This window comes from Pogonomyrmex barbatus, unplaced genomic scaffold (genome assembly GCF_055798465.1).
Source record: "Pogonomyrmex barbatus isolate J1 unplaced genomic scaffold, ASM5579846v1 scaffold3, whole genome shotgun sequence".
NCBI classification, from domain to species: Eukaryota; Metazoa; Arthropoda; class Insecta; order Hymenoptera; family Formicidae; genus Pogonomyrmex; species Pogonomyrmex barbatus.
The window spans coordinates 21,011,412-21,039,249 of record NW_028297127.1 but is presented as its reverse complement, the minus strand read 5'-3'; the positions used below and the strand labels follow the sequence as shown (position 1 = coordinate 21,039,249).

Sequence of the window (27,838 nt, the reverse complement as noted above, 5' to 3'; positions counted from 1 at the left end):
GGAGAGGAACCGTGAGCGTATTAACGCGAGTAGAATGGAAGAAACGAGGGTCGTAGGGTGACGAAAGTTCATCCATCGTACAAGATGAATCCTTCGGCTTACGAGTTCTTTTTGCCCGATCGATGCGCAACATGAAAATCTGGCACCAAACGTCGTATCACCCCACACGTGGCCACGTTGCTATCCGAGTGCTGGACATGTGTTCCTCGCTCTCCTACAGAGAGATTTCTCTGTGGATTGAGATAGGGTGCTTGGGGTTGGTCGTGCGATATGCCAGCCCTTTCCTTAAAAGGTGGTCTTGTCGTCATCGGGGAAAAAAAAAAAAAAACGTTCTTCCCGCAATACGACAGACGCAATTTTCATCGTATGCGTTCCATTTCTTCCAACTTATTAAACGGAAAGAAAATTATTAAAAAAAAAAAAAAAAAGAAAAGAAAACAAACATGCATGAATTTCGATTCATGATGTTGTTGTTTCTGTTGCTTTTAATAATTTATCATCAGGTCTTTATTGTGGCTTCGAAGGTAACATGCCGAATATAAAATATTAGATAAAAACAATAATTTTAGGAATGAGATAACAAAGACATCAACAACATAACAAACTTGATCGTTGATAAAAAATATAATTATTACTTTATTCATAATTTATTATTATTTTTTTCTAAATTTTTCCTATACTTTTTTTTATTTATGTCGAAAAGCTATAATTTTATTAAGCAGTTTTTTTTAACTGAGAATGAAATGCATAAATGAACACGATGAACATTGCTATATCTTTTTGTTTTATTTCCGTGTTGTAGATTTCGGAAAAGTTCCTAAAGATTATGTTATTAGGGGATCATACTTGTTCAAAATTAATTACTTTGAATTGCGAAAGATAGAATCTATGCTCCCGTTTACCCGGCTTCTCGTTAATTCGAAGTGCATTACAATGCCGTTCCATCGGTAAAGAGAATAATCCCCAAAGGATACGACCCGCTTTTAGATAATCCATTTAATCGGCGCGAATCTCGGTGGCCTTCTCCAATTCAGCTCCATAATCGTTAGTTAAATGCAAATGTTGCGTTCGTTTACAAGTGCATCGGGGAGGTGATAGAAACTCTCGTGCTCGGCAAACGAGATGGTGGATTTGATGCTAATGAGGAGGTAGCGTTGACGATGCGAGAGAAAGGACGCGCGAATAAAGACATGCAATTTGAGATCCTCCGCTAGGATCATATTGTTACGCGCTGCAAATAGGAAGTAACGGCGAGATTTTAGAATTTTCTGCGCCTCGTCGGGGCAGCAACGCGAGAAATCTCGAATGTCACAACTGTGTTTTTTTGGCGAAACTTCATTATGTGCTTTTAACTCGCGGTCTCACTATGAAAGCAAGCAAAACCGAGCCCGGCATCCTTTCGTGCTTCTTTTATAATCGTTATTTGCCTACATTGTAACGGTGTAAATTGCAACCTGAGAGCTGAGAGCTAAGAGTCGACGTATAATTTACGTAGAGAGTTCCTCCCATCCGTACTCGCCGTATTCGCTTACGAATCAATCCATTGAAATTAAATGGTAACGGATCTCCGAATTTGAATCAGTGCCTCGGCACGCGATTCGAAAATCAAATTCGTTCGTCGTTAAAATCGCCATTTGACTCGTCCGAGAATTTTAATTCCGGAAAAAAGAAAGAGATATATATATATATATATATATATATATAATTTCTATATATTTCCAAAAGTTTCGCTCGAGTGTCTCGATATCTCGAAGCACACCGTAAGCATCTCCATCTCCGTAAGCTCCATCGCGGGGATTTGGCGGTCGTTGCGAGATGCCAGGCGGGAGTTTCAGCCCGAAGGAGGGAGGAGGGGGAGGGGAAGGGGGGCACGTACGGCGGACGGGGGAGGAGGGGTGGGCACGCCGGGGGAGAGCGCGCGTCACTTACTTGAAGCACGTGCTCTGGTTTCTGACGGCTGCTCCTGCTCAGCCTCAGCGACTCTCGGCCCTGGTTGCTTCGCTGCCGCTGCCGCCTGCGGTTTAATTTTAGCCGCGAAGCTTTAACTTCGCCATGTCATAGGACAAAGAATATGGCGCGTTGCACTCGCGCCAATATCCACCCCTCCCGCGTCCCGTCCCCCCCCTCTCCCCTACCTCTGCCCGTCTCACCCGTAAACCGCGCGTTTATCCGACGCTTCGGCGGTTCCCTTGCCGCGTTTCTCCGTGCCGCAACGGCGTCGCGACGCGTCGCGTCGCGGCGCGGCGCGGCGCTTTTGCTTCTTCTCGTCGGCATGCACTCACTTCGTGAGTGCATTTCTCCGTGAGATACGGCGAATTTGGTTCACCGATTATCCTCTCGCCTAGAGACGCGTCCTCGCGCAGATATCGTTGACATTTTATCGCCTCCCGAGCGGCTTGCCGTAGAAATACGCGTATCAGTTTTCTTATTTGCCAACGCGCGCGCGATCGCTTTGTTAGCTGAAAACCGAGGAGCGGCGTGTAATTTCGCTGATTATTTCACATTTTAAAATTTCTCGAACTTGTATATAAAATAATAATTCAATCGCGATAAAAACTTTCGTAATTTTTAACGGGAAAACGGAAATTACGTAATCGTATCGTTAAGCGTTAGTTCAACCGACACGAGCAGCGAAAGGCAGATTTTTCCAGCTTCAGCGCGCGCGTGCATATCGTTGTGCGCTTACGAGGCCAATTAATTTATATCATCATGTTCCCTTGCGTTCTGAAAGTATTTCGCGCCGTGTCTCTCTCTCTCTCTCTCTCTCTCTCTCTCTCTCTCTCTCTCTCTCTCTCTCGACGACGGGAGAAAAGTAACCGTGCGAGAATATCACGTAATTCCGCTTCACAGCCGGGCGTGAAATCACCAAGTTGTTAGACGTTCTACATATTTCCCAGCGAGAAATCTCACGATCGATACCACTTCGGGCGCTCGGCGGTACGCGCGGAATGCAAGTCGCGGAGAGGTCGAAAGAACTCTCTCCGGTGACGCGCGACGAGACCGGGAAGAGCGCACGTGATATCCGACGATCCGGATGGTCGCGGAAGATCGTGGCGGGTGCCAATGAGATTTTCAATGCGCGGCGCGGCGCCTTTTCAGAGCCGATATCGGGAAGCTTGCCCGCGCGCACGAGAGAGAGAGAGAGAGAGAGAGAGAGAGAGAGAGAGGGCACGCTATATCGGAGTTTACTGTGCGAAAGGCGATGACGTAGGTAATGCGTTCATCGATTAGACACACGTGCAGCCTAGCTAGATGTACTGTATACGCGATTATACAAAGCTGTACGTACTCGGCGAAGCGAGATGTAACGCTCGCGGCTGAACGTGGAAACTCCAGCGGAAAACTCTCGCCACGCGTTGCTACTCTGTGAAAGCGTTGAATTAAAGTTGGCGTAATTAAAAGAGCATACTCGCACGACCGATAACGGCGCGAAGCGCACTCGAGATCCCTCGAGCGCTTTCGACGTATTTTGATTGCGCGCGTGCCAACAAGATCAGAAATCTGACACAGCGCAAGTCGCGCGTACGTACGGTGGTGAAACGTGGACGACAAACGAATCTTTTCAGGGAGCTTCCAGCTGCTCGGGAATCGGAGATGAGATCCGTATTGTCTTCCTCTACGAAACAATAATAATTATTTCTTAGATATATGCATATTTTATGATACAATGTGATTTTGTGATAAGGTCAAAAATTTTAGGGAAGACTGTAAGATAAATTTCTTTTAAATTAAAATGTTATCTGCCTCTCTTGAGGAGAAAGAATGGAAAAGTTTTCGCAAAATTATTTTCTAAATCTTATATATATTTTTTCTCTCTGCGATATTCAGCTTTGCGAGATAGTGCGACCTTGCGGCACGCAATATCGCGACGGAGTTTTGCTTTCGGGTACAAGTCGACGCGACAAACGGAGCGGCGGTATATAATTTAGCGGAGGAAGAAGAAGAAGAAGTAGAAGAAGAAGAAGAAGAAGAAGAAGAAGAAGAAGAAGAAGAAGTAGAAGTAGAAGTCACACAGCGACCCTCTCCCCGCCGTGCTGCGTCACGGGCCGCACGTGTGCGTGCGCTCGGTTGGGGATGCTGGCCCTCCTGGACCGTACGGTGAAGGAAGGAGGAGGAAGGGAGAGGGAGGAAAAGAGAAGGAGCGTGCGTACCGCGACAAGAGAGGAAGAAACAGTGCGAGGGAAAGCGCGAGACACGAAAAGAGAAAGAGAGGGCGGGGGAGGGGGGGGGGGGGAGGGCGGCTCGCAGCAGCCGGCCGCGCCGTCAGCTGCCGACAGATTTATCGAGTGGCACGTGCCGATCCGGAGCAATGTCGTTTTGTACTTTTCTGCTCTCGGCCGAGAGCAGCGCGCCGCGTCGAGAGGGCAAAAAGTCCCGCAGGATCGCCGGCCGGCCGGTCGATCGGTCGGTCGGCCGACCGGCCGGCCGGCCGAGCCCTCCTTCGCCCTCCTCCACCCGCTCGTAAAACGCGATCGGTTAACTCGGCCCCGGTCGGTCGGTTGGTCGGTGTTCGCTATCCCGGTGTTCTTCCGCTTTGAACATTCCTCGGTGATTCTCTCGCGGGATTCCTAGAGCTCGGAGGGAGAAGCGAAAGAAAGACGGAGAGAGAATTATGAAGCTGCTGCCATTAGCGCTACGTGGTGGACGTGACGCATTCGTGCGTGCGGTTATTTTTGGTAGCGGCGTACGCTCGCCGACGGTTCTAATTAACGTTAGGGACTACGGCAATGTGCCGCGAATGTCTAATCGAAGTGTCAAAGTAGCAAGGATTTCGGAATTAAATTTGATTTGATACAGCTTACGAAGAAGCGCATCTCTCTCTCCCCCCCCTCACCCCCGATGAATCTCGTAGTTCCTCGCGCGATCGCGCCTTAATCTCGACGAGATCGAATTTCAACATTGTTGACGCGCATAAATAATCCCAACGCTCCTTGGTAACGACGACAATCCAACGACGATCCGTATGTAAATTACATATCGAGTTGACCTATAAGCGCAAGAATAATAACGTTCGCTTATCATTTTACGATATAACTGTCATAATTTTGATTTTTGACGATCTTTCGTTTGATTCATAGTAAATTCAATAGGGAGAGACGTGCGATATGATAAATCCAGAGTGATATTTTATTCCCAACTGTTTCTATTTTTCTGAAAATTCTAAAATTCTCTCACTGCTGTCGTGCTCGCTGTCGATATCGCGCTCCGTGTTGAAAATCTAATTTCAGTATAGGCATACCCTGACATCTGTTACTACTGACACTCTCGCGATCTGTCTAAACGAAGGAACGTGTGTCGACTATAACGTATTTACAGGTTTCATCTGAAAACCGCCCTGGGCTAACCGAGTTTAGCCGCGCACCAACTTTTTACCGGGGACACAGACGCCAGGTATACGAGTGTATTATCGATTCCTGATAATTGGCGGCATGAACTTTCGAAGTCGCGCGTCCTCGCGTGCGAATTAATATTTCCACGGACCAATGACGTCGGTGATAACCAAGCCGGGGACGCCGAGCGCGAGCAATGGTGGGGCGGGGACGAGGGGAGCGGCGGAGGAACGCCGGTGGAGGGTGAGGGACACAAGGGAAAGATTTTTGCCGATGGAGGAGAGCGCGGAGCGTATTAAGAGTGACTTAAATTAATAACGCTCGCTATTTCGGAGTCGCTTTCAGGCACCGCTAACCCGATTAGTAGCCGAATGCAGTAGCAGCAGCAGCAGCAGCAGCAGTAACGGAGAGAGCGAAGTGAGATAACACGGGCATAAGTAATTCATCGGCCGATCTCGCGACGTGACTGGTTGGCTATGGTAGTGGCGCAGTAATTATGGAAACTTCGACGTTACGTCAGGCTTTATAATTGGACAGGTCTCTCTCTCTCTCTCTCTCTCTCTCTCTCTCTCTCTCTCTCGCGTTTACGTTACGAAGGGATGCGAGGGACGGCAGATATCGCGAATCACATTATGTCACGTCAGTCGTGAATCGGTACAGATCCTCTCTTTCACTCACTCTCTCTCTCTCTCTCTCTCTCTCTCTCTCTCTCTCATTCTCCGATATTGTGCGATCTGATTTATACAGCAGCCCCGCTAAATAAAATAGCTTAGCATGCCGCTTAACGCTGGTTAGCCGTCACTTAACGGCGATAACCGTCATTTTCGGCTCGCAACACTGTCGAGCGAAGGCATCACGCCACGTTCCGCTGGAGAAGCGCCTGCTCTCCTGCGCCGTAATTACCTCAATTATTCCTCTCGAAGATACGGCGAAACTGGATTTGCGAAGCGCGGTCCGTGCTCGCCTCCACGCCGATGGCCGACATAATTTCGTATTTATACGAAGTGCCTCGCATCCACACCGGATGTTGATCCTCGGCTGTCGATGGTCGAAGCCATAATTGCGATAAAAACATGCGTTACGATTTCACGATATTATTAATAGCATCCGCTAAAATTTCGGAGGCACGACCGATTTGTTATTATCTATTATTGGACAGTTTATTATTCAATTGGGAGGATTTCGAAACTTAAAGATCCTCTCGAATTGTCAGGTCAGTAGGCGAAAATAGACGGGTCTTTTAGCGGGAACTTAATTCGAAAGTGACAAGACATTCGACGTTGAGGATTAAAAGGCTATGATAAATGTTGATCTCGCCTAATAAATTTGCCTTAAGGAAAAATAGATCCGAGATCTCTCGGAGGATTTCCAGTTGACGTGACGTCGAGTAATGGTTAGGAAATTTAAACGTCACAATGATTGTGTTATACGTATAGGTGAAGTCTCTCGATCTTTCTTCTCTCTGTTAATGCATATGTCTGTGATTTTTTTACGAGGAGTTAATGATTCACGGTGATGATTAAATGTAAATTCTATCGAACAGCATCGAGTATATTCCTTTATAGTATAATAGAAAATTTATATGTATATTCGGACTGCAACGAACTAGATTTATATAATTTTAATGAATCTTTCTTTATCTATCATTGCTTGCTTCAACGTGTTATTTAGTACTTTCGAGAAATGCACTAATCGACACAGCGACCAAAGCCAATTCAGTTAACGCGCTTTATGACGTCACTTTTGCGTCATGCCGTCAGAATGCTTGCGCTATTATATACTTCCTCGCAGTTTCCGACGGAAGTGCGTGCCTCGTCGTCATTCTTTCTCGGACATTTAAGATTCAACTTTCCTATGATTTTAATCGTCAAGAAGAAATGAAGCTTTCACCTTTCGCGCGGATAACTGCGAAGCAGTTCGAGAGCTTCGCTCTCGTGCATTTACTACGTGCAATTTCAATTATGTCGAACAGAAAACTGCTGCAGAAAGGCTGCTTCTGGCTGATACACCTTGAAGAAAACTTCTCTTTTGAAACGTCGGAATTCCGCGCGGCACCTGATCAAACAATTCAGACCCCCTGCCGATTCGATGCTTCTGGATTTCTGACTTCTGCTGACTTCGCGGGGATACTTGCGTATGTTCGCGAAGATATAGCACAAATGCTGTTATCTCTTCGGGAAAGTTGCGCGTCACGAAAGAAACCTTGTCCTCGAGAAAGAATTATGAGGTATTGAATTTGAAGTTTGAAGTAGGAATTATAGCACGTTGAATACAAAGGGGGTAGAACGGAAACGCGTGGGGCTAATTAAAAGATTACGGCTCGTTGGGGCGGCGGTATCTTCTCTGCGAGATCTCGCATGTGATATAAGAAACGATTTGATTATTGATAACCGTGTTATCCAGTCTTGCGGCTATAATACTGTGTCATTGAATTTTCACGTCTATTACAGAATGAAGAAATCGGTACAATGTCGATGAGTATTGAAATTTCGATGCTATAGATACACGAGGACTTTACATGTTTGCGACAGTAGAAACAAGCTGCGGAAATAGTCCATATGAACCGCTTTAGGTAGCGGTAGATCTAAAAGTAGGCCTTATAAATTACTGTAAATTTTTCAATCGTTTATAGCGCCTCGCAACTTGTTTTCACTGTCGTAAATTCAATCCGCTCAATTTGCTTTACGCCATAGATGGATTTCGCAAGTCAGTGCTTGCTTATTCATTTCACTCTTGTTCAACGACATTTTACATTTTTGTAAAATATAATTTTCCTGTATCTGTAACATCGAAAGGACTCACCGAGGTTATACTGATTTCGATCCTTGATCTCTTCTGAACCGTGATGAGGAGCCGCCATGATGGCGCGATCGCTGTCACGCTTCTTCGTGGTCCTTGTCGCGCGAAGTATCTTCATGGTCGCCACCATCGTCGCGATCATCGTCGTCGTCGTCGTCGTCGTCGTCGTCGTCGTCGTCGTCTTCGTCGTGATCTTCGTCTTCGTCGTCATGTTCGCGATCGTCTTGCTCGTCGGTTAGGTTAGCCATCGTCTCCGTCGTTGCCCTCGTCGAGGTCCGCGCCGTTGGTTGGGTGTCGTCGGAAGAGAGGTGGGCCGTTCTTGCGCGCACACACCCGATCGCTCATGCACACGCACGTACACACACACCTACAATCTCTCCATCTCTTCTTCTCGCCGCGTCCCTCCATCCCACGGGGAAAAGGGGCGCTATATCGGTGGTATTTTGGTTTTGGCTCGACTCGGCCCGCGGCAGTTCTGGGAGTGGAGTTCTAAAAACAGCAGAGGTAAGTCTTGCCTGCCGCTGCCTGAGCAGCTGCCCGCTTGCTTCTTCTTCTTCTTCATCATCACCATCATCATTATAGCCGTCGGGCACGTCGCGGCACCGCGGTCTCGCGTTCTCCATTGTCGCGCGGTACCATTGTCATCCTCGTCGTCGTCGTCGTCGTCGTCGTTCCTCGTGCATCATCCACCTCGTCATCGGCGATATAACGATGGTCCCCATGGGACTTCGGATAGCGTGCGCAAATTCGCCATCTTCGCGCTGTTACTTTCGCCCCGAAGGCCGCCTCCCTCTCTTTCGTCCTTCTCCTTCTTCTTTCTCCGTTCTCTTCGTCCTGAGAGAAGAAACCGCGACACCGATCGAAAACCGAGCCCGCGGCACTTTTGCGACTACCCGCGGCGATCGCTTCGCCGCGCCTCTTATAATACACACCCGCTCTCTCGCTTCTGATGGCGGTTTACTAATTCAGCTTACTACCCAGAATCCACCCGGTCAACCTTCTTTTAGGCACCACCCTGCCTGCGGCACGAGCGCACCTCTTCTCGCCCTGCGCGCATCCCGGTATCCATCCGGATTTATTTCTTCGCGGAGCGCGGAAATTATTTTTGGTGTCTTTTCCCGCGGTTTGTTAATATACATCCGTTGGTTCGCTCGCTTCTCGATCCACTTCTCATTCTCGTTCTCTATCTCTCTCTTTCTTCTTCTCGCGCACCCATTTATTACTCTTCGATGAAGATCATTCTCTTTCCATCGTAGCGGCCGCTAAAACCGTAACGACACGTCGCATCTCGCAATCGGTACACGACTACTCGCTACTTTTAGTCGCTTTAGTCGCGAGCACTGTGTACGCTTTCATCCGGCTGACAGAATTTTCCAGATCCGGTAGCTGTCCGGTCGAATTTCAGCGGATTTTTCGACGGCGATTCGGCTCGACCCTATCCTCTTTATCTTTATCCTCGCCTTCGTCTTCTTCCCTCCGTCGCAGCAGCGGATGTTGTTGTTCGTACGCCTAGACTACTCGGCTCGTGATGTCATGGAATCGTTGCTTCATCATCGTAGTTTCGACGGAAGTTCGTGGAATCCGTGAAGTGGAGCCTACTCGCTGACGTGGAGTCTCACGTAGAGGGCTTTGCCATCATGTTGGACGGACGTCTGTGGGTCTCGGTTGCCAAATTCAATCGCGATCTCTCATCTTCTTTACCGTAACGCGCTCGATATCGAGTACGATAGATAACAGGTCGAACCTGTCTCTCTCTCTCTCTCTCTCTCTCTCTCTCTCTCTCTCGCCCTTAGAATCGGAGTTTTCTTCGTGTGAAGCGCTTTTAACGATATCTGAATTTTCATTTCTTCCATTTCTTTTCACGCGTTTTCAAATCCCGTGCTGCTGACGAGCGACTGTGATATTATTGTAAATTTAACGGCCTACCCTCGTAAAAATTTAAGTTTCTTCAGATAATTCCCTTCAGATTATTTTCTACAAATCGCGCGGAATAAGGATCGTTTAAAGCAATCTCTGATCGAGACATTCGGAATCGCGGAAAAAATTAAAAGTTACAGAAAGCTTGCAAATTCACCGAGCTTACCGAACCTTATCGAACTCGCGAATTCACTAGTCTACATATATTCAGTGGGAATATATGCGCATAGCTATCATCGTTTAATTTAATTTACTTTCAAGTAATTTCAACCGGAACAAAGCGCTGTTCGTAATAGGAATTCCACATATTACCGGCATATGGTCCTTAATTCAATTTCCAATTTTCGCAGAAAATCAGCATGCGAATTTAATCCAACATTTCCTGCGCAGTTTTGCGAGTGCGTTTGTAGGTCATAATTTTTTATAGGATTATGGCAAGCAAATCGAAAAAGAATCGGAGAAAAAAATCAGAAAAATGAATATTGGCTGAAGTTGGAGATATCGGAAAAGAAATTTCTTAGATTTCTTGGAACTAGAGAATTATTTGTTTATGCTGAAACTGCAAAAGTGAAATAAACGATTTTTCATTTGGCGATATTTACAACCGTTTCTCAATACTCGCAATTAATAATCCTGTATTAAAAAAAAAAATTTTAAATTACATCTTCAAATTTTATTTATTACAGATAGACTGTGACATTACCGCATAAAATTTGATGCTGTGTACAAGTGGAAGAAAAACAAATTATCCAAAATAACACGTGTCAAATTATTTTGCCCGATGCAGTCGTATTTATTTTTAATTGCGGAAAGCTGCGGTAGGAATTTTCTTACGTTGATTATTATTATCCTCGATAACAATTCCTCGTGATTCCGAGGTGATCGTGATTACTAATAATTTATATGGTGGTCACGATTGCATTAGGATAAAAGATTCCCCGATCTTCTTCCCCCCCTTTGTTCTCTTCGTTGATCCTTCGTTCTTTTCTCTCACGACTCTTACAAATTGGATCGTATCTTTGCCCAAGCGTTTGCGAATTAATCGTCAACTCGTCGCCGTTTACGAGGGTCGTGCTCGCCGTTTTCGTGACGACCTCGCTTTTGTATCCATCCACGGATGTCCATCAGCCGTGGATAGCATCGACGTTAAATTCTTACGATACTCGTCGCCGTTACCTTGACTGGATTCTACATCGGCTACAGCTTTTTCTCTCTTTCGCTCTCTTCCTCCCCTCCTCATCTCCCTTCCTTTTACGATCTAATAATGCAGAAAAAAACGCGGTTGGTGGGCGTACAATTTATTTCTGGTTCGCTGTCTTTTTATTTTATGCCCTGCCATCACACGCCGTGTATAGGCGCGATACCGAAGTGTATACTCCTCGTGCGTATTTTGCACGCCCCGGTGCTCCCATCCGTCACGTCTATTACGTGCACAGCGCCGATTCACGTTTCGTCAACTACCATTGTTTATTATTATCATCATCCTCGTGCGACGGAAATCGGAGTCTCTCGGAAAATCTCGGGAGTCTCTTTAACGCAACGTAGAAATTCATTCGATGCAACGCGCGCGACGGTTTTATTGACTTTTGCAATTCCGCAAAAGTCGACCGGATCGCTTTAATTAATCCTTTTCACGTAGCGATATGACGAGCGTAGTATCTGAATTACGTCATACCTCTTACGTCTCTACGTCATACGACTACGTTTCTATAACTTCACGGGATATCGATATCGTCGTGGTACTTAATATTTCACACGACGTACGAAGTCTCGTGGTGTTCCTTTCGTTTCTTTATTATCGCTTAACATCGCTCGGCTTTGTACAACAATGCGACGCGTAAACGATTCACGCTGGTATCCGAGTTAGTTTTTTTTTTTTTTTTTTTTTCTGTATACCCTGGACTTGGACGATAACGACGGCCAGATGGTTCGCGCTAAGGGCGAGTTCTGCTCCCCGGACACAAAATGTGATTTTCATCTCTCATCGTCATCAGACTCTCGAAGGACACTAACACGAAATAACCGCTATCTAACTCATCTCCTTTGCGCAAGCTTGCCGCTCGTACTGATATAACCAAGCTTCTCGCTCATGAATTTTTATAGTTTGCCAAGTAATATCGAATTCATCACGGGAGCACGAAGCTTCACATTTATACGCGGAGAACGTGCCGCTGGAAAATCAAGCGGATGAAACGTCGCTAATTAGTTGCTTTTCAGAGAACAGCTTTCACCAGAATTCGCCGTAATGCTTTTGAATCGCGATGTCGCTACGGTGTTATATCGTAGAAGCTCAAGTTTCCATAAATGGCTTCATAGAACGCGCAGATAACGTCGCGACATATCGTTATACGTTATATCTTATATAATGTTACGCCGTTCCTCGAACTCTACCACCACCGCGAGAATTTATTCAAATAAGACATAAGGCACAAAGGGACGTCCATTTTCCCAATTACGAATGCCCCCTCTGGCAGGGGGACGAGATACGTTTAATCTCTTTTTGACGCGTATTAATACTGCAGATATCGCGCGAACTGAAATCGTATATTTTTTTAATTCCCGTGACGCTTCGCGATGATATGATTCCGCGTCGATTCCCAATCTGGCTTTTCGCACTTTTATCCGCGAACGCGGAAGTACATCCGCGACACGTCAGCGGTATTTCCGTGGCATTTTAGCATAACCCGACGACCGAACAGCTAATGAACACAACGAGCCCACGGGTCAGGCCGGTCGGTCGGTCGGTCGGTCGGTCGGTCGGTCGGTCGGTCGGTCGGTCGGTCGGTCGGTCGGTCGGTCGGTCGGTCGGTCGGTCGGTCGGTCGGTCGGTCGGTCGGTCGGTCGGTCGGTCGGTTGGTTGGCTGGCCAGCAAAGTCCCGAACTGATATCACGCCTAATTGAACCTGACGCGTTTCGCATTGACATCGCGCGGCGGGCGACGCACAGCGTCGCGCGATTTAAATGCACGCTGTTTCGCGAAGCGGAGCTCTCGAGCGTCGCGCAAAATGAAGAGTGATGACTCGAAAATCCGCGCGACTATTTACGGCTCGCGCGAACTCGCGAGATAGGCGGAGGCGCGATCGATAGCGCATTCGAATTTCGTAATAAACATCTCCCGCCTGCGGGTTTTTTTATTCCCTTTCGTTCTTCTTTTTTTTTCCTCTTTTCATTTCCGCGCGAGGTTCTCGCGCGCGCGCGTGTCTCTCGTTTTCCTTTTCTCCCCCCCCCCCCCCCTCTCCTCCTCTTCGCGGTCCACGGTGCCTCTCGTTTATCGTGACGGATAGCTGTATCGTCGTAAATCATGTTTCAGCGATCCTCGGCTTTTGTGATCGCACGGAGGGAGGGGTGGGGTGGGGGGGATGGGAGGGGAGGGGAGGGGTTGCTCCTCGTTCTCGTCGCGAAAAGCTCCGCCCGGAGGAGCTCTCGCTCCTTTTCTCTTGACGCCGTGCCAAGTGCGCGTCGCGACGCGTCGCGACGCGACCGAATGGCCGACGGGCGCGAGATGCTTTTGCATCGCGAGACCCTGACGAGAGCTTTCGGTCGGTGTCCGAAACACGATTCGAAAGCCGCTTGCGAAACGGAGAGCTCTCTGAAGGATTGGGGGCAGAGATGGAACCCCACGTCTCAGATTGATCTATATTAGGATCCGAAAGTTGCGCGAGAGAGCCACCCGGCGTTTTTCTTTCCGAAAGATTTATCGACCGCTCGCGCGACGTCGCTTCGCGATATTTCGCGATCAATCTCCGCGCTTTAATCGTAATTTTTGCCTATCTCGTTTGAAATGAAATTCACTTTGAAGTTTTTCTTTTTACACATATATATATAAAACTAATATGAAAACAGCAAACGATTAGATTATCGAGAAAATAAGCTCGTTTTCTAGTAGAAAAATTAACATTGTAATTTGCCTTAGCTTGAATTACGTCTCATTAACTTATATAAAAACACTTTTTTGTCGTGATATAATTTTTCTCGCACACGTGGATCACATATAGAGCGTTCGTATTTCGTCATTTTCCGTGCGATATATCCAAACGATGATTTTTTTTTGTTTGATTAATAATCCCGCGGACGTTTAATTTAATAACCTCGTTAGCGGGAATTATTAATAGGGATGTGCGCAGCGTGTCCGAAACATTTTAATAACCCTAATAAAGGTAGTGTTTATATCACTTCGATGCATTGGAATCTTCATAATCCGTTTATTGAAATATCAAAGCATGAGCAGGTAGGCGGATAAATGATCAACGCACTTGTCCATCAAATCGCATTATCTGTTTAATATTCATGATATTATTCATATTTCTACTATCAAATTTGCATACATTTCTTTTTTTCCTACTCTTTTCGTTTTACATCTTTGGTTATTTAAACGATCGCGATACGTTTTTATTACAATAAAAACGCGAAGTAGAAATATCACGAAGGATTAAAACATTGCTCGCTCGAAGGTCGCTCCGAGGAAGAAAAGACTCCAAATAAACCCCCAAAAGTTTACGTTAAATCGAAATGATATATAATCGCGCCTCGAATTACATTTCTTCACCGATTTATAAACGCCAAGTTCTATATTCCGCAACCGTTTTTATCCTCGTGTCACTAAACTACATCAATTCCTATTCAGTTTAACGTTAACAGTTGACGCAGCGTGTATGCTCTATGCATAATGTCATATCATTTATAGTCGTTACCTCGTTCTGTCTCGCGATTTTTCCCGTTCCCCAGCTGGTTCGCGATATGACTTCATACCTGTCATACCTTTCACATCGAGATATCATTTGAATTACTCAAATAAAGCCGAGAAAAAATATATTGTTCCTCAAAGTATGCGAAAAGAAAAATAACATAACGGGATTGCACGTCGTTGTTGCTGATTTTTACGTGATCTCGCTACTGTTCCCTGCTAGGAATTTTTACGAAAGGGACTTACTCGCGGGGAGAATTCATTCGAGGTGAAATATCTTTTCAGACGTGTCCGTGACGGATATTTTCCGTTGGATATCGTCCGTTGTTGCTCGATAAAATTTACGAATATTTATATGATATGTATATTTAGTAGCGTCTGTTGTTTCTATTTCTGTCGCGGCACGATGAGATGGAAATTAATCGAGAAAATCGATCACTCTTTGATTCGCACCAGTATCCATTGGGTGCTATCGCGTAAAACGCAATGAAGGGTTAAAACGTAGGCAGACATACACCGGCTTTAACGTGACACGTTCTCGCGTTACCGGCCAATATGTGAACATCCCGCCCACGTGTATATACATATATATATATATATATTGTTTCGTTAAAACTCCCCCTGCGCGTTAAAACTCCCCCTCGACAAGTCCCTCTCTCAGCCGTTGCTCCAGGAGCAAGATGTCCCTTGGAGATGTCGGGGGAGGCAGGGTGAGCGGATATCCGGTATGGCAACAGACGCCTGTCTTGAGTTGGAGTGTCGCGCGGAGAGTAAAAAAGAGAGAGAGAAAGAGAGAGAGAGAGAGAGAGAAGGGGGAGAGAGAGAGAGAGAGAGAGAGAGGGAGACACGAGTCGTTAGTGCTGTTGCTCGAAGGGGTAATACGAGGTATGGTCGCCACCTGGTATTTTCGTTCGGCACGAACGCACGAACCTTCGAAACCTACTTCTTCCACGGGAAGTTCGAGTTTCTTTGCTCCTCCGGAAGGAGAGCTTTGGGACAAATACCGAGCGAGATCTAAGCCGCGAGCTCAAAGCTTTCCCGGTCGGAGATCTACGAGCATAATTTGAGCACATGATTCACACAACTTCGGAACTTCTACGTTTCGATCATTCGAGATCAACGTTATCGATCGCGATATTTGATCGAATCCACGGTGTGATATAACATCGTGGTGATGTACGTGCACGCCACACTCATCTCTTCTTCTTTCTCTCTTTCTCTCGGATTTAAATTATTATCCTTAGTTTTCGCATTTCGTACGTTCTTGTAAGATCTTTTTCTCGAAATATCTCTTAGAAATATCCTCTCTTCTCTAGTTAGCGGCGACCCCGTTTGTGCTGTTTAAAAATTACACTTCATTGAATTACTCGCGAATGAGATCCATTTTCTATCTGAGTTAGATCTGGAGATGGTTTCGAAATCGAATATATCAGAACCTCTGCGATATATTCGAACAAGTCGGTGTTGGGGCTGCTGAATATATTTCCATGATCTCAATCGTCCTATATTATATGCATCCAATGTTGCAATTAAACACAGCGATCAGTTTCATTTTATTTATAAGTCAAAATCTATATTCTTCAGAGTTATCTACATTGATTTCGATATAGATTTATAGGTCTTCTCTCATGATAGATATTGTGATTACATAATGATGATTCACGATTCAATTTTCTTCTTAAAGTAAATATTGATTCGTTATCGGAAAATTATCTTTAGGATCTTTTCTGATTTTTAGATTTAGGGCATATTCAATTCGAGTATCGAAGATTATGATATTGATCCTTTTTTATACTTGTGAAATTGAATTTAATCCTTTCTGAACATTTTATATTGTTTCTGATCGTGTATTATTTTTTTTTTTTATTTGAAGATAATATTTCGTAGAATCTAATAAGTTTCAATTAGCAACGAGAACCTATTTGATAAATAATATAAAGTTTCTTATCTGGAAGAGATAGATAGAAATTTTTTTAATGACAGACAAGCGATTTATTTTATAAAAATGATATATATATATATTGCTCGACGGTTTTTCAAAGAGTAAATTTATTAGAATTAATATTAGAAAAGAAGATTCATGATTTCATTTCCAACGTTGTACTTGTAAATTGTACGAATAGAAATCTGAAATTTTATTTTAGCTTTTCATTCTAGTCTCGCTGATATTCTATATGACGTGTTATGTATAATTAATCGTACGTATATAATTTTATTAGATTGAAAAACTTGGAATCGGAAAACTAAAAAAAATTGAAAAATGATTCATATCTTTCACGAGCAAATTTATTTTTGTAGAATAATCGGATGAATTTAATTTAAATTTGAAATTTAAATTTGCTAATTATAACTTTCAACAGTGCGATTCTTTTAAGTTACATTACGTGATTGGCAAGGGACTTTATTATACCGAGACAAAATTAATTATTACATTTCACACCGGTAACACACGGTAAGTCGCGTTTAAAATGTAAAGTAAACGATATATATAAATGACATTTATTTTTGTATCAGTCATCTAAAGAGCATACAAATGCATATCTAACATATACTCGCTTAGCACAAGTCGGCACAACCGTCGGTTTCGTCAGCACAATATGATATGAAGGGCCCTTTACTCTTAAACGCGGCCCTTCACGCACGCATTTTTTGTTAAACATTCGGGTTTGTAGTTAATGAATGTTGATAATAATGCATATCTGAGTTGTGCTAGCCCAGCACAAGTCAGCACAACGATATAAAGAGCACTTTAACTGATACAAGAATATGTCATTTATATATTTTTTTTTCTCAAATCTATTTTTTATTATAATTTTATATAATATTATTATAATTTTATTATTATAATTTTTATTATTAATCTATTATTTATTATAACTTCTATTGTTATTATTTTTTAAAGATAATATTTTGGCACAATGTTAGCACAACCTAGCACAATTGAGAAAATTAAAAAAAAAATCGCAAAGTGGGGGGCTAGCCTAAAATATCGTTTTTTTTTTTTCATTTTTTATGACATTTTTCATATTACAGTTTTAAAATTTGAGCACAATGTAGCAGAAATCAGCACAACCTAGCACAATTCAGCACAACTCTCAAAATAAGTTATTTCTAAAAGTGGGGGGCTAACTTCTAATAGGTGAACTGTCTCTCACTCTCCATCATTTTCGATTCGCCTGCTATTTTCGATTCGGCGCTCGATCGACCAGGTCACACGGTTAAGCGCGGTTCATCCGATAATGAAGATGGACTTTCCTAGATTTTCCTGAAGAATTTAATATCATTGCTACCGTTGCTGCTGCCGTGTGAGTTTGACGGCGAAAGAAAGAGACGGGGAGGAGGGACGGAGATATATGTATATATGTATATATTCGTATATACACACGCGCGCGCGCGCGCGTGTGTGTGTGTGTGTGTGTGTACATAATATATACAGATATATGTGCGAGAAAGAGAGATAGCGGGGACTTTGGGTACAACGGAAGGGAAGGGAGGGAATAGCGAGAGAGGGATGCTATAACATATCACCCCGATATTGTTATCGATCCGGCCGGTCGGAAGGTATTTGTTACGTTCATTGTTTTTCCTTCGCACCGTCGAGCAAAAGGAGATCACGAGGGCCCGGCATCCCTTTTACAGTGCTAAAAGGCATCCGCGCCCATCATCTCTACCTGTACTCTACGCTTTCTCTTTTCCCTCGTTCCCCTTTTCTTTCGCCTTTCCCTTTTCTCTCTCCAAAGTGTCCTCCGGGAATTTTCTTCTCGTCTCCACGTTTTCAGCCTTTTCTGCATGACGATTTAACATCGGAAAGAAGATTCACGTTATATTAGTAAAGAAAGAGAAAGAGAGAGAGAAAAAGAGAGCGAGCGACATGAAAAGGATTTGTTAGCAACAAGTACTTTTTATGACTATAACGTTTGACGAACAAAAATGTATAAAAAAAATTGACAAGAATAATTACAATGAGTTAAAATCTTGTAATAAATTTACTTAGAAACTTTCCAGGCTAATGTATTTAATAACATTATTTCTCGACGGAAAAACATCCTTTTCTTTTTTCTTCTTTTTTTCGCAAACAAGATTTTGTCGAAAATAGAAATGGGTTATATTTAATGCACCAAATGCATGAGAAATGCAGTTCGCGGATAAATCTTTTTGTGCAAGATTCGTAGTTTATTTTCGTAATTTATACTTTTATCGCGCGCGCGACTCTTGATGTGCATCGAGAGCAGTCGCAGTAGCGACATTAAATTGGTCTCAATTGCGGAGAGTAATTTTAAGCATACACGATTTGTTTTATATTTTACAAATTTTTAAACGAGAGAGAGAGAGAGAGAGAGAGAGAGAGAGAGAGAGAGAGAGAGAGATTCAAAAAATGTGGTTGACAAGTGATGACTTATTTCCATTTTCCATGATTTCAGCGCGATGGGTATATCAAAATAGTAATATTATGCTAAAATAATATAACATGAACGGAGTCGACTTCTCTCGTAAAATCTGAGAAAGAGTTTGTCGATCGCGATCCATATCGATCAACGGCAACCGCCAGAAACTGCAGGGAGCGTTATTTTTCACATGACTCCTCTCGAATGCACCTCATAACCGAGTTACCCGTCTATTATTCGTACTTCGCTGTTAATTTGTCATTTCCAATTGAATGGATAGGTATATTTTCTTCCACGAAAGTGTCACTGTCATGTACGTGCGGCGGTCGATCCGTCCGGCGTGGCGCGACGCGGCGCATCGCGTTGCGTCACGTCGCGCCGATTCGCTTCATCTCCGCACGGCGGACATACATAACTTATGTCGCTTAATTAAATATCCCTGTTCGCCCGAGCATCGAGCATTCGATCTGACATTATTTTTCGATATTTTATACGGCGCACTCGTACGAGCGGGCGACACACACGAGCCCCCTCGAATGCTCGGGGGTCGCCGTTTTTGCCTGTGATCGAAACCCCACATCTGAAAACAAATATTAAAATATTAAAATTCAAGATATCAATACAATTCAATACAAATATTAAAATTCGAGATATTAAAAAATGCTCATATCGAAAATTCTTTTATCGGTTGACTTTTAAGAGGATACCGGGATTTTGTAACGACTTCTGGAAGAAAAATGGAAGGGGAGAAAAATAGAATTAATATTGAAGCAGAACAATGAATTATCTCCGAGAAATTTCTTCGCCGTATTTTAATCTCGATAAAATAATTTTAAGATAATAAATATTACCTTGATCAAGATGTGATATAATAAATAAATAAATATATATATATATATATAGAAATCTAGATCTGGTGATATATATATATATATATATATATATATATATATATATATATATATATCACCAGATCTAGATTTCTAAAATTTTACGAAAGTCAACGTTGGATTTGATTTGATCGTTTGAATTAATTGTTTTAAATCGCAGTAATAATTCTATATAGAATATATATATATATATATATATATATACATAATTATTACTGCGATTTAAAACAATTGATTTAAACGAATCAAATCAAATCCAACGTTAACTTTCGTAAAATTTTAGAAATATCTGATCGTGCGATATGTGGTCGCTATGATGGTTCACATGAAACTCACATATCGCCGAGTGAGTCTACTCCTGTAATCAACCCACCGACCCCGTTGCCCACTACGCGATACCGTTGCGTATCCGAACGTATCCCCGAATGCGAACGATCATCGTCGACCGCAGGCCCGTTTTAAGCTTATTAATTACTTATTCGTCTTCCGTCTTTCTCGTGTCTTCTCGTATTCGCTCGGCACGAGATCGATAGACCAGGACATATTGAGCACTCGTCTGCGCTCTCTCTCTCTCTCTCTCTCTCTCTCTCTCTCTCTCTCTCTCTCTCTCAGACTCTTTCTCTCTTTCTCGACGGGTTAGGTTGTCCAACTTCTGCAGGGGTACAGCTACATTGCAACTCATGCATAATACATTACGATCCTCGCGACCTGGAGTAGATTTATATTTATCTCCGTACCGGCGATAATTCGTTAAATATCGACAGGCACCGCGCGGGGTTTCCCTCCCGAACTTTTTACGTCGGACGAATATCCGACACGAATACTTCGCCTCCGTAGATCCATCTTATTGTACGATCCAGGCCAGTGCAACAGTTGTACATGAGCTGTCAGGAGCCTAAATCGGGCTTCCCGATCGCGGATCTATCAGTTCGCGATCGAATCGAATAAATTCTCACGGCACGTGATATTCGGAAATCTTATAAATAATCTCTTCCGTATAATTCATTGTCAACTAATATAACTCGTGTACGAGCAAATTCACGTTCGTCGACGAGGGAGTACTCGTGTGTTGGCGTTCTGGGCTCGACGAAGCCGAATTTACAGTCGCAGCGGGACCTGTACATTCGGCTGTACATTGTCAGTCCACCATATATTGATTCTATCATTTCGCGGATATTTTCGGGATTTGATATATTTGTCAGAACAGATTTCAGGTATTTTACTAATTACAATTTCATTCTAATCTCTCGTTTCGGCGAGAAAAAAACGAGAGATATTTCGACGTTGCGATCGTTCCGATCGTTCGCGAGCGCAGTTTCGAAATGTTTAATGGCGTGTGGATGTCGCGAAATCTGACTGCGGAAATGTACGCGCGGATATTTTCGGGATTTGATATATTTGTCAGAACGGATGATTTCAAATGGTCGTGCTATCTCCCGTCTATACTCGCGACGGATGGACCGCGAATGTCGGCGACTACGACTGACATGCTACCGCGACACTCGATATCGCCTTAGCAAATCGACGTCAATTTCGGATGCATCCGGTGGAAACAGGGACATCGGCTTTTGAATGTCCGATCGCGCGGTCTCGAAAATTCTGTCGACGAACGATTTTAGATCGAATCATCTATTCATTCTCTTTTTCATTCAACGAATAATTATTCCCTCGCGCACATACATATTTTATTTATTTTTCACGGATTGACGATTAAAAAATAATCACGATGAGATTCTAGACTAGTCTTGGACTTGGATTAGCCTCTATAGACTATTATTTATTCTAATTATAGTATCATCTACAGGGGAAATGTTTTGATAGGATTGACCAATCATCAACTCTTCGACATCGCGCTCCCGCGATTCACTCCATGAAATTAGAATTCTGTTAAGGTAAATACTTTATCCATCTCTCTTCTCACGGATATCTCGTATACTGCGCGTGAACATGGACGAGCTTGAATACAAATCGAGTCATTTGGCGGGGGAGGGGGGGGGGGAGGAGGGGGGGGACTCGAATTATGACGGACGTCTCGTAAAACTGGGAGCGCGCGAGTCCAGTCGCGGAGATCGAGTCTTCCGCGTCTGGATCCGTCGGGTTGTCGTTTGCAAAGACAAAGAGAGAGAGAGGGATGGCGCTTCCTTGCGTAATGTTACGCGGAAATCGAGCGGAAGCGTGGATAACGCCTTAAATAGAATCGTGCGCCTGCATACCGCGGTGTATGACTCCAGGCGGTCGACGCGACGCGCGCGTTCGCGTATATACGGCCGGTCTATAACACAATTGTTATTTTCGTCGGCTCTCTCGGGCGCGTGCACACTTTATAATGCGCCAACTCTGTATAAAACGCAGGTCGATTCTTGAACCGTACCGCCGCCGCCGCCGCCGCCGCCGCTACCGCGTTATTTCTGGCGGGCGAAATATTAATAAAGTGTAAGGATGGCCACCTTTGCGTAAACACGCGGCCTCTCGCCGATCAAATCGCGCATCGATTGACGCCAATGCACTATTAAGTGCGTTTGTCATGTTTTTCTAATCGACATTTTTTTCTTTCTCTCTCTCTCTCTCTCTCTCTCTCTCTCGCGCGCGCGCGCGCGCGCTCCTCGCTCACAGCAGCAACAGCGTCTCTCTCTTACCAGCGTGAGGCGACGTAACGGCTCGTAATCTCGTCGTTGTTAATCGCTTCGTTTCATAATCGCCTCTTTTTCGCGATACGCGAAGTATTTTTCTTGCCGCAGTATCGCGCGAATTCCCCCGCGCTTTGCCTTCCTGCCGACCGAGGAAAATACTACGCCGTGAGAAAACTTAATCATCGTTTAACATGTGCGTCGGCAAGGTTGCGAATTGCATTCAAGACGATTACCAGGAATCGCGGATTGTTTACTGCGTATCGATTCGATCTCTCTGCCGTGTCGTGTTCCACGAGATCGCGATCGAGATTTTGAGAGGTTTGATTACCGAATCGCTGTAAACTGCATTCATTTTTTTTTTATCTCAGACGATCAAGCTTGAATCTCAATCTCACAGCTATGAGCTGAAAGATAGAAAAAGAAGCATAAATTTGATTGTATTTAGATTGCGATTTATAAAAATAAAGGAGACAAATGTCTCCTTTATTATCCGTGCCTCAATTCTCCTTATTACATTTCTCTATACTACATTTACTGTCTATTACGAAAAATTTGCAACGCATTATTCATGATGTGAATTATTGATTCACTGATGTTAAACACATTTTTCGGCACGCATTTTTTTCTCAGAAGTTTCATATTTTTTTCATTTGATGTATATCATAAGAGAAATTCGAGCAAGTTCGATCGTATCATCGAGTAAAATATTAGAACAATCGACGAAATTATTGTTCGATTAAGCCAAGAGGATCATCATTAATCGATAAAAGGAGCGATGAAGAAAAGGAAGAGCCGAAGCGTCGCGTTACTTCGTACGAACAAGTTTCGAGCTTGTGCCGCTGATCGGAGCCTCGCAGCAGTCTCAGTCAGTCTCAACGCGCGGATACTCGCACGGCGCTCCGTTCCTCTCGTTGACGCGAGCGAGACGATGATCACATCGCGCACGCGTCCCGCTGCACCGGCCAGCCGAGTACACGCGACGACGAGCCATGCGAGTGCGAAGCGAAAGGGTTGAGAGGAAGGAGGAACGCGACTACGCCGCGATGAGCCGGCAATAAGCGGCACGAGATGGCGCGCGCGCGCGCGCGCTGCACAGCCGGATTGGCCGGTCGCCGGCTGACGTCCGTGGCGTTATCGACCAATGAGCAGCCACGCTGCGACGACGTATCTCGGCTCGCCGTGGCAAACCTCAGAGACGAGGTGGACCGACTGGTACACGATTACCAGCCGTAGCGACTAGTTTTCTCCCTTCCACTCGTTCGCTCGTTCGTTTTCTCTCTTTCTTTCTCTCTCTCTCTCTCTCTCTCTCTCCACTCTTCGCTCTTCTCGCTCTCTCCTTCCTTCTTTACTCCCGCGCGCGCTCCCTCCTCCGTTCGTCTCGCTCGCACACACGTACGCACACTCTCTCGCTCGATTCTCAGCGCGACTTCCTCAAATCTTTATTTCAGGCTCGACCGCGAACTCGGGGCGAACTGGTCGAAGCGCGCGCGACCGCCCCGGTTTTTTAACCGTCCTCACGGCAAGCTCACCGCAAGCGGCTACCGCCACCGCCACCACCGTTGCCGCCGCCGCTGCCGTCACCGCCGTCGCGTCGTTGCCGTCGCCGTCGTGCATCGTCGTACATACGCGCGACTGTGTGCGCCAGGGCAGCACTCGTCGGAGAGTCACGGAGAGACGACGCGTGTCTAAATTTGAATACGCTCTGGTAGCGTAGAGGAGAAGCAGTGCCGTCCGCGCGTGTTACGCCGTCGGAGTCTCCGTCGCCGTCTTCGCCTCGCAGTTTCCCCGTCGTTGTTTGTTGTCACGCGTGAAGAAAGTATATTTTAAGAAAGAACGCTCCGCGCATCTAGTCAACGCATCTAGTCCCCGCGAGCACGACGTCGCGGACAAAAGCTAACCTATCTTAATCGCGCGCGACGACGACACGAATCGGAGCGAGCGTACCCACGCGCGCGTTCACGCACGACGACGACGACGACGACGACGATGATGATGACGACCGTCACCATCATCACCGTCTGAGAATGATTCACGTCACGCCGCGACACAACGCGGGATTATCAATCGGGATTACGTCCCTGCAAATGTAATCGTGCGCCCTTTTTGCGAGTGATTCACGACGAAGGTGAAGGTGAAGCGGAGGAAGAGGAACGAGAGAACAGCGGAAGGAGAGAAAGGAGAGAGATTTTACGCGGATGAAATTGACGGACGTTCGCGACGAATTTTTCTCACTCGTCGCGAACCGTAACGCGGATCGTCGCCGACGAAGATCACGAGAAAGCGGCGCGTCGCACACGGTACGCACACGTCCACGCGCTCGTGCGTGCGAACGCGAGAGAGGAAGAGGATTGGTCCGGCTGGAGAATAGTGTGCCAAAGAAGGAGGAAGAAATAAGAACTCGCCGATAAGGAGACACAACAAGGCGAGGGAGGAGGAGAAGGAGGAGCCGCCAACTCGTGAGTGCGCCCGTCTGTTTTAATTCCTCGTCCGTCGTTTCGGCTGGCGTGGTATCGGCTAGCGACGACGCGAATTAGTGTGCGAGAATCCACATCCGGCGCGGAGGAGGAGAAGGCGGACGAGAAGGAGGAGGAGGAGGAAGAGGAGGAGAAGGAGTAGCGACAACAGCAACAGCAGCAGCAGCAGCAGCAGCAGTAGCGAGAAGTTTTGTTTTGATCGAACGATCGCGCTCCGTCTCGCGATCTCGCCTCTCCCGTCTCTCCGTTGTGCGAGGCGACCGCGGGGGTGCTGTATCGCGGTGTGGGGGAGATATCGATCGCGCGCGGGACCATTGACGTCGTTCTGGAGAACGGTTGAACGTAAGAGAGAGAGAGAGAGAGAGAGAGAGAGAGAGAGAGAGAGAGAGAGAGAGAGAAAGAGGGAAGAGGGACACGACGAGACACAGCGACGACGGTATCTTCACCGGCGATCCGGTGATTCCCGCACGTTTGTTTGCTAGCTAATTAGCGGTGTGCGATCTTCGTCATCGTCGCCGCCGCCGTCGCTGTTGTCGTCGTTGTCATCGCCGACGACACGCGGCGCGTTCTCGAGCGAGATCGCGATCGCGGCTCGGCGCGGTGCGGTGCGGCGCGCCGCGTCGCGACGCCGATTCCGAGGATCGCTCGCTCGCTCGCTCGCTCGCTCGCTCGCTCGCTCTCGGCCTCGCTCTCGTTGACGCTCTCGCGGGGTAGATCGATCGATACGCGCCGCGGCTCAGCAGGAACTCGGCCGATCGACCTGACTCCTACCGTCGACATGCTCCGCTGATGATCCACTAGACTGCAAGAGATCCGGTGAGTTTACCAAACGCAGTAGCGACGATAAGAATGAAAAACCGGACGAAAGAGAAAGAGAGAGAGAGAGAGAAAAGGCAGGACGGGAGATTAACGGGTGGGAGGACAGGGAGAAACACTCTTTCGGTCACGGTGAATCTCCGTCGAGATTCTCTCCCCTCTCCCCGCTCTATTCAAGTTGGTTAGGTATGCGTGTACGTCTTCTTGGATCCCGTCCAGGTCGGCATCTCTCGAGCGCGTCTGTTCGACGCGATCGCCGTCTCGAGAGACGCTCCTCGACACTGCGATCCTCGCCGGAGGGAGGCCCGGGGGACCAGTCGCGAGATCCACTTTGTGAGAGGCTCCGGCTCGCAATGACACAATCCTCGCATTCTTCCACACGTAGCAATCTCCCCGGAGTCTCTCCTCTCGCACGATCCGGTCTTTATGCGAAACGTGACATTTTTAATTCAGGAGCGACTCGCTAATATTTCGTATCGTAGTATCGGACCGGACCTCCTCTCGTGCGGCTGCGATTATTATTAAAATCGCATTTAGCACCATCTTGTCGCGGTAGCGACGGCAATTTGGTGACGTTGAATAATAATCGCAGAATAACGTGGTTAATGGCGATCGTATCTCGTCTTTAATTTCATTACCACTGTGCGCTTCAGTATTCTGCTAATCCGATATCGGCGACTGTCTTATTCAAAGCGCCGTAATTTCATAATCATTTGAAATTAGATCTGTCACGGGATCTGACATTCCCGGTCAAAATCTGCTGGAATAACGAGGACGTAACTCTCCCGAGATCTTCACGCTCGATATTGTATTTTTTTTTTTAATAATACCTCGGGAATATCTCGGGAGAGTGGCTCGAATAAAGTAAAAAGTTGTACTCTCTCATAGAACAATTGTTCTCTACGAATGCAGGTTCGATATACGCGGTTAATCATTCTCCAAGCTGGAATTAACGCCGTGCTGATAAGACAATCAGGGGAACGTGTGTGCGGTATTACATTGTTTACGTTGACATAGTAGTAATTCCTTTATCTAATTTATAGCTGAGGCTAAACGAGGAGATTACATAATTTAAATATTACATAATTTATGATCAGAATATGGAAAACTGACAGTGGGCGGAATACAAAATAGGAATAAAAAAAGGGGGAGTAAAAATCTTCTAGAAATTTCAGAAATAATGATTTCATGCAGAGAGATTCCGATTGGAGAATTTAAATTTTATTTAAAGAGAGAAAAACAAAACAGTTTCGCGTTCGGAAAAACTAGCGTTGCACTCTTCGGTTATAATTTATTTAAAATTCTAAACCGTGATAGTTATCGCTACGTTATGTAATAGAGATTACAACTAATTCCGGAGGAATCTCTCAGTTTTTTAAACTTCCAATAATAAAGAATGATCTGATTATCGCTATATTATGTTAATTTATTATCGAACCGTTGCGCATCCGCGCAAAAGATTTTATAATTATTTTTGCGATCTTGATAAAAATTTACGTCAAACTGCGACGCGAATTTGATTTTTATTTATAAAACGCGTGGAAGATAAAGGAGTAGGTTAAATCGGAGGAATCACCGGCGTTAAGATACACACAGTGTTGCTTAGGATTGCGAAGCGGAGATTGTTGGGGGTTACTAATTCTTTTTTTTTCTGTCGTTATATCGACTTTGTTAGGTTGACCGAGAAAATAATGGGGACCCAGCTCGGTTCTCTCGCTCCGATTAAAGACGGCCTCCCTTCGTAGAACACGAGAGAAAAGAGCGCTCCTGGTATTCACCGTGTAATCCGAGGATCACGCCTCTGTGATAAATTATATCTCCTACCCATGACGAGAGAGACTTAATCAGATCCTTAAAACAATATTCGATCATCTGAAACGCGCGCGTCCGTTTTTTTTTTATTTTTATTATTT

At 45.2% G+C, this 27,838-nt stretch overlaps 2 protein-coding genes and 1 long non-coding RNA gene across 11 annotated transcripts in view; 1 reads left to right on the top strand and 2 right to left on the bottom strand.

Annotated features, from left to right (window-relative positions):
• Window positions 1–27,838, top strand: part of Mef2 (myocyte enhancer factor 2) — a 71,983-nt gene that overhangs the window by 19,406 nt on the left and 24,739 nt on the right. For 5 of the 9 annotated variants that reach the window (XM_089078954.1, XM_089078953.1, XM_089078956.1 and 2 more), the window contains exon 1: window positions 24,109–25,925. The exons of 1 other annotated variant lie outside the window; for it this stretch is intronic. The gene's annotated coding sequence lies outside the window, so the exon portion shown is untranslated. Of the gene's footprint in view, window positions 1–8,491; window positions 8,634–21,797; window positions 21,898–24,083; window positions 25,926–27,838 lie in introns of those variants that run through there. 3 more of the 9 variants (XM_089078949.1, XM_089078951.1, XM_011642619.3) reach the window with 3 other exon arrangements.
• Window positions 610–8,340, bottom strand: LOC112552799 (uncharacterized). The gene is made up of 2 exons (XM_089078988.1): window positions 8,133–8,340; window positions 610–3,616 (listed from the first exon to the last, which is right to left on the bottom strand). The coding sequence occupies exons 1-2, from the start codon at window positions 8,338–8,340 to the stop codon at window positions 3,396–3,398; spliced, it is 429 nt and encodes a 142-aa protein (XP_088935114.1). The 3' UTR covers window positions 610–3,395.
• On the bottom strand, window positions 16,581–24,088 carry LOC148936147 (uncharacterized). The gene is made up of 2 exons (XR_016139747.1): window positions 22,642–24,088; window positions 16,581–19,695 (listed from the first exon to the last, which is right to left on the bottom strand). It is a non-coding gene; the product is annotated as an uncharacterized LOC148936147 (long non-coding RNA).